The following is a 7,735-nucleotide window of genomic DNA, read 5'->3' as shown; positions in this document are numbered from 1 at the left end:
TTTCTCAGTGCTTGCATGCATGTGTGTCTGATGTGTATGTATGTGTATGTGCTTTAAGTCATTGCGTGTGTATACTGTTGGTCTATGATCTCTTATCTACGATTAAAGACAATGGAACAATCAATGAGCGTCATTAAACACATCAAATCTCTTGAAACTGACTGCAATAATATCAAACGGACAATTGTTTTCGTAGAGAAGCAAGAAATGGACCTAAATGCAACGGTATAAAGGCGTTCCATTGTCTTCTCGCTTGTTGCAGGTAGTCAAGTGTCCACCTTCAGTGAAGATTTACAAGCTCTCGTGATTGTACACAGCGCTGTGCTTTATACTGAGAGGACGTGCGACACACGAGCAAAATACTAATTTAGCATAAAAGGTCATATTAAGTAGCAACAACTGCTGCATGATGTCGACATTGTCTGAATCATCATCAGACTTTGCCTAACGGTATCGGACTTAAGGAGCTTACATTACATCCCGAGAAAGGATTTTCTAGCTCTTCTAATGGGACAAAGGATTGGCGGCAATGCCCGCCATTTTTTCCAGAACTGGCAGTTGATGAATAGCCTTATGAGCTTTTAAGACATTGGTGGGTGGTATGAACGCATCTGGTTGGGTCTTGTGTAATTTACCTAATTCACATCGCGCAAGTTAGAAATAGATGTACTTATTTACCTCTCCTTAGCCGAAAAAATATACATTTGCTTAGAATAAATGCTCTAATTCGATCTAATTTATTTTTTTTAGGGGGGGGGGGTTCTCCCTCTCTCAAAACATCATGATCTGTTGAAAATGAAAGAGCATATAGAATTATTGAATGTGCATTGCAACGCACACGGCGGAAAGGATGAAAATAATCTCTTGGGACAAGACATTGAGCTGTCGATGATATTTTTGGTTCGTTACTTGATAATATTCCATTTTTACGTTCTCTGTAGCCGCTGAAAACTCAATCTACTAATACTCTTCTTCTCTTCACCTTCCTCCTCCTCCTCCTTCTTTTTGTTCTTCCTCGTCATCACCGCCGTTATCATGAAGCCATTATCCTTGTCAAGCATTTGCTTATAATAACGGCCTACCATGCATTTCTATAACCAGGGCTCAACATTAGTGGTGGTAAAAATTGGTACCGAGCCACCAAATTTATCTTTTAGTCATCCAATTGGGCTACTAAGATTGATCAATGATCCGTAACGAAATGACAACATTTCGTAACGAAATGAACATTTCGTCGACGAAATGACTGATTTCGTAACGAAACATGCAATACTTGGCGCCCCATACAAAACTACGGTCTTTGTCCATGGTTTAAACCATGGACAAAGATTGTACCTACTTCGTAAATTCGGGCCAGGGAGTTCCCTTCTTTGTTGGCAATGCTTGAATTTGAACACAGTAAAAATTAGTGATTGCTTTAGATGAGCGAGAGAGACAGGGACAAAAAGACTGAAGAACAGACAAAAAAAAAAAAAGGAGACATTGCCACTGGGGGGGGGGGGGGGGACACAACATGGAGAGTAGATGTTTCTTTTGATTTTGCCTTTGATTTTTATGTCTGGATGGATGGAACTGAATAGTAATTTATGCATTATCAACCTTTAGGAACACGGCATGGAATTCATCCTTGGAGAGCAGTTGTGAAAAATAATCAAAATGTAAATGCAGAGAATGTGAGGAATATCCATCAAAGCAAAATAATAGAATGAACAATGAAAAATTCAACGACAGTGAGAGGTATTGACATTTATAAATCCAACATCAAGTGCATGTATAATTCGACCGCACTATATCGTAAAAAAAAAAGGATTTTACGAAGCAACGTTACTGTCAGGAGATTTCTATCGGAAACAAATATGACGAGTCAATTAGTCATTCGATGCTAATTAGTCACTCTTAAGTTTGGCAATATTCTAGCGGAAAACAAAAAAGCAGTTTAAGTATAATTTGCTATTGCACCTTTCCGTAAGGTATACACACGAAGTTGGATAATTGTTACACGCTTGTAAGCTTTCAAGTTATGTGTGCGCCATTTAGTTAAGGGGAATACTGCCATTTTGATTATCGTAATGAAAAAAAAAAGTGTGTGCGATTACCCCATGTAGTTGCACAGTCATGACAGTGTATGATGAAAAATGCACTAAATTACCATAACTCACCGTAAAGTACATTATTGTACAGTAAATTGATAAAATGAAATGTAAGGTGAGTGTACCTGATATTTTGCATGAGAAACTTATTAGTTACGAATACCACTGTGTAACATTGAATAGTAATTGAAGACTTAAGTAAGCAGTAAGAAAACGTGCCCCTCCATATTGCATGCATGGGAAACATGTCGATAAACAGATATATTTATGTTTGCTTCGATGTAAATAAACTCTACCTCTACCTTCAGTTCATTTCTCAGAAGGAGGAGCAATGTCAAGGAAAGAAACATACACAAGAATGATGAACAACAACAAAAATGACCGATTGAGTCATGGGAGTATACGCCTGTATTATTTATGCAAGTGGAACGGATGCAATGAGTCGAACAGTTGCGACTAGTCACCTTACAGAATTCAAATGCAATCGAGTTGGCATTTTGCTTTCCTCACAGTCAAACGTTGTCCGCAAGTCAACATCATGTAAGGTCGCAAGGAAGAAAGCAATCCTTGAAACAAACACGGGTATATATTAGTCCAACAGAGAGCAAGTTTGACGTCATATCGTGATCAAGAAGTGAAGAATTTGATCGCAAAAAGGGATTAAGCGCCATCTTTAAACATTTTAAAGTAAGTCCATTATCAGATAGAGCAAAATTAAACCTTTTCAGTGATACCTCATTTGCAACATTATAACGAATATGCTGGAAGTTATGATTGAATATATCCATATTCTCTTATTTTTTTCTTTACCTTTTTTGCAGCTTTAATGGCAAATATCTAAAATCAGATAAGATGGAGTTAATTCGTTTTGCAAGCAAAATCTTCAAATATATATAGGGAGCAATCTTTACTACAGACAAGTGATTGATCACAAGTCGTCTTTCAATCGATGTTTTCATGGAGAAAAGTTATAAAAAACTGAAACAGCTGTGCTACATACAACATTTAAACGTACACACCAGTCATGAACTGTGCAAACGGGTTACTAACCTGAACTATTAGGCATGTTTTGAGTGACAAAATCGTTAAAGCTACAAGTTAACGCCACAGTTACATAACCATCAAATATTGATATTACCATCGTGGTGTCATGCGTCCGAGTCTCCTAAAATTTGCAGAGGTAAAATATCCATTTTAAATTCTTCACAGATACAAATCATTCAATGATGCTGACATCTATTACGGCAAGAAAGATGTTCTTTATCGAGATACGTGTCAAAAAACATGGCAGGACCTCTTGATTATTTGACTTTTTAAAAATCTATTTTAAATCGTTCTGGGATTGGGAGCGGTACGTTGACTTCCGGTGAGAGAGAACAACGGTGATCGTGTAATTTCACAGACAGAGGTATGCTACAAAGTCACAAATACAGATGACAAGCACTTGAGAATTGCATGTGGTGACGACCTTGCGGCCAACGCGAGACGTGAAAGTGAGATACGAGACTTCAAGAAGGCATATGAGATGTCCGCCCGCTGTAGACTTTCTATGTTTCATCCTCCGTCGCGCGTTCTAAGATTTCGGCGAGCTTCCGAAGTAGTATATGCTGCTTCATTTCGTCAATGACCTTTAGAATCTGTAAAACAGAAGAGACAAAGAAATATACGGAGATACCACAAAAAATACTCAAAGATGAGATAAAAAAGTGGTACACACTATATGACGCAAAAGAAAAGTAATACGGACGGACAAATTCAAATGATCGGCAAACGAGAACGATAGGTTGTAAGTGTGTGATTTTGGTTAAACAAGTCTTTAAGGCGCTTTGCCTGCATGTTTTAAAACGCCTAACTACCCATTTGTAAATTTTTCACCTATTTTTCAGCTATTCTTACACATAGTGTATTCATTCCAGGTTTCATTGGTTGTTGTTTTTGTGGTCGTTGCTGTTGTGGTTGTTTTAGGGCATTTTCTACCATTCTCTTACTGAATCTCCCATTTTGTAAATTACCGCCGCAGTTCTGAAGGGGAAAAAAAAAATAAAATTGGACTCGAAATGATAACGTTACGACTTTTAGTCACGGTGAGACGCTATATTACCACGCTTGGAAGATTCCGTCCTGGAAGAGGACTCACGCCATCAGCATTCAATGAACGCGAAGAGCGTTCAGTGGGGAATTAACAACATTTCTTATGTCCGAGTTATGGACAACGTGACGGGGAAAGGTTCGCTTGAAGCGTGATGCAATTATAAAATGCAATTTTGCCTCAAATGTCACTTTCAGACAAAACTGTGGTGCAAGCAGGCAGAGCTCCTGCAATGTGTCTTTCAAATCTAGGTCATGCATCATCATTTTAACTATAATGATCAGTGACGATGGGTTGAAAAAAATCTAAAGAATATGCAAAGTAATGAAAAGAAAAAGACACAAATTAACGATTTATAACAGATTTTTTCCCGTAAATTTTTGCTGCCTTTTAACTCACCAAAATTGTCTCCACGTCAGAAATGACGAGCAGTTGGTTTGGAAATATGAGTTAACATATTTCAAGGATAATGGCTAGATTGGCAACGTCGGAAGATTCTCCTTAGATTATAAGGTGTAAGGAATAAGTGTCCAATGAAACGAGTAACTTTTACCTGTAGAGTCACATAGTTTTGCCGATATATAATATTTGCAACTTTCATGTAGTGAAACATGTGGGAAATGAAATTGTATGCCAAACATTCTCAATCTGTTCTAGTTAGCTAGTATGGTTTTTTTTTTTAAAAATCAACCCAGCAAGTATCTTATAACAATATTGTAAATGCTATCATTAAACAACTTTGTATCAATATGCCACATGAGGCTCCTACAGACTCACCAGTACAATTTTTTTTTATTTGGTTTGGTTTTATTTCTGCCTTGAGAAACGAACATTCTCTGACGTGGGTATTTCATTATTTTCTTTGAATTTACATGAATAAATTGACTCTTATCCATCAGTTTCGCATCCACGTTAGATGCAGATTACACTCTCACAAATATTCAGCCCGAGATAATTATCATGTCATAAAGTCATGTTTCCGGAAAAGATCTTTGGATATTTAAATGGAAATAACGAAGATAATGATGAAAACGATAATGTGAATTTTTCTAGCAAATAAGGTCGCCTCTGATACAGAGTTATTACTACTATTCTAGAGGCATCAGCAAGTATCATTAGTCCGGCATTGTCAGGAACTAATTTTTGCAATTTGTTCACACGGAATGATGATGGATGTCCTCGCACTGGCATGATTCGCAGTACAGTGCACTCCCGTTATAACGAACAAGATAATAACGAAATTCCGGTTACAATGAAGTAAAAATTCAGGCCTCAACATTATCCGCTCTATGGTTTTTCTTCTATTGTTAATTTTGTTCTGTTATAACGAAATTTCGATATAACGAAAAAACTGTCGGTCCAAAGGACTTCGTTATAATGGGAGTCTACTGTATCAGAGGACCGAACGTTGTCCACTATTGTATCAGGGCAGTTATCCCCTGGCTAAATATTGGCTAGTGATAAGGTTAGAGTAAAGATTATGGTTAAGGTTAGGTTTAGGGTTAGAGTTTTGGTTAGGATTAGGATAAGGTTCAGGATTAAAATTTGGGTTAGGGTCAGCGGAAGGGTCCGGGGTAATTGTCCAGGGTGTAATTGCCCTGTCCACTATATCCCCCATTGCTCCTCTATAGCTACGTCTAAACTTGGTAAAAGTATGAAAATGGTCTTTGTACAGTCCCTTACCACTTACGTTCGTTTGGATATCTTCGTCTGTGTTGAAGGCCCACTCTAATGGGATCGACGCCTCCGACTCTGATCCATTCGAGAAAAATTCAGCATCTCCCTGAGAATCGGAACTCTCCCACTCTGCGTCGCCCGCTTCCTCTTTGCTCTCGAAGTCGGCCAAGTCTACATCTCCTGTTGATTCGTTGTCTTCAAAGGTTCCCCACTGCTTGTTGTCCGCATCATCGCTTTGAAACGCAGCTGAACTCTCTGCGTCTGAGTCAGCTTCGCTGGCAGAGTCGGCTTCTGCTAACGACGTCTGAAGTACTCTCGGAATGTCCTTTGAGGACAGAAGACGCTCTAAGAGTTGATCTTCTGCCTCCTTTGTTGCTAGATAAGTAAATAGTCGCCTCAGCTGTTCCTTCAGGTAATGACTGCGGCGATCTGCCAATTGGTCACGCCGCAAGTACTGGCTGAAAGAAACTGGGTCCTCGATCTCGTACCTGTCTAGAGGGCCGTTAACATCTTCCTCCGCTGACGCATCCCATGAATCCTGTAAGAGCTTGTTGTCCAGATCGTTAAAAGGGAAGCCGAACGCTTTCTTCCTGTACAGGGACTTCACCACTTTCCTCCCGTACGGCGGCGGAGGAGGAATCTGCATCACTCGCCTAACCCTCATGGCCATTTCAGGCCTCACCGGGTCTCGGCCAGCCAGTTGCATCGCAAGGCTCTGAAGTGGTTCCCTTATGATGGAACGCTCTATGTCCTTGAGGTACGCAACTCGCTTCTGGTATGCGTTGCTCATGTCTATGCTGTTCGTCTGCTCTTCCAGCTTCGCATTATTTTCTTCGAAGTCTGGTGGGGGCTCCCACGGCAACGCCCCCTCTGGTGACAGAAAAGGATAAATGACGTTGCTAGGAGGAGGCAGGTTCGGCGGAGCAGGATACGGCGTTCCGGGACTTGGAACAAAGACCCCGTTGTCGGAATCGTCGTCAGTGGAATCTAGAGGGCAAGAATACGACAGTATGAATAGTTAATGTACCCCTGTCGTCCGCTGACTCTTCAATTCATAGTAAACATCACAAGCCAAGATGAAAATGACAGTGCATCTAAAAGAAAACTCCATTCGGCAGTTGTATTGTATGACAGTAGCAATAATAAACCTCGAGACCGCATTTGTCCAAAGAAACGTAATACTAAGTAAAGGTCTCTGAGAAAATGACGCCACTGTACATAAAAGTTCTGCTAAAATGTGCATGACTATAAATACTTGTGTACACAGAAATTTTGATTACATTTCAACGCTTAATGATATCATTTTATATAGGGTGGTCAAGTAACAGTTACGAATGGTAACACAATGTTCACGTGTCATAGTGAATGTTTTCTTTTAATCGGATTTACAATTGAAGAGCTTGCTTCCAAAAGGCGCTAAATCCATCATTTTTCAATGGATTTAGTGCCTTTTGGAAGCAAGCTCTTCAATTAATGGCAATGATTACAACGACAGAACGATCAGCAAAGTTAATTGTCGCATTCTGTGCAATGAATGTTAAGCACTGAGAAAACAATACCCTGAAACGCGTGAAGAAATGTAATTTAGGAAAGCAGTACCAAACAAAAAGTAGCAATACGCATATGACAAGCGAGGTCGATAATATCACAGAGTTTGCTCTTTACAACGGTAAGATGCACGAGTTCTAAGATAACTTTAACTAAGTTCTGAAACGAATTTGTATTCTTTGTTGGTTTATATTTGATTTCAATAAAGTCCTCATAGCCACGACCCTCGCATTTAAAGAGTAAACACAGGTTAATCGAACCTGTTGTAGGTGCTTATGCATTGAGAAATAAGAGTGCAAAGTTACAGTGCATTGTGCCAGTATATTTCGAT

At 39.3% G+C, this 7,735-nt stretch overlaps 1 protein-coding gene across 5 annotated transcripts in view; it reads right to left on the bottom strand.

The window, feature by feature from the left end:
- Window positions 1–1,825: 1,825 nt before the first annotated feature.
- Window positions 1,826–7,735, bottom strand: part of LOC139740302 (uncharacterized) — a 127,508-nt gene continuing 121,598 nt past the window's right edge. For 4 of the 5 annotated variants that reach the window (XM_071650884.1, XM_071650886.1, XM_071650885.1 and 1 more), the window contains 2 exons: window positions 5,870–6,843; window positions 1,826–3,727 (listed from right to left, as the gene is read on the bottom strand). In XM_071650884.1, the coding sequence (XP_071506985.1) occupies window positions 3,638–3,727; window positions 5,870–6,843 (1,064 nt within the window). In that variant the 3' untranslated portion in view covers window positions 1,826–3,637. Of the gene's footprint in view, window positions 3,728–5,862; window positions 6,844–7,735 lie in introns of all 5 variants that reach the window. The other variant, XM_071650888.1, reaches the window with a different exon arrangement.

This window comes from Diadema antillarum, unplaced genomic scaffold (assembly GCF_040938485.1).
Source record: "Diadema antillarum isolate AM-2024a unplaced genomic scaffold, OU_Dant_1.0 seq00000846_RagTag, whole genome shotgun sequence".
Classification (NCBI taxonomy): domain Eukaryota; kingdom Metazoa; phylum Echinodermata; class Echinoidea; order Diadematoida; family Diadematidae; genus Diadema; species Diadema antillarum.
This window is presented reverse-complemented; position numbering and strand designations above follow the sequence as displayed.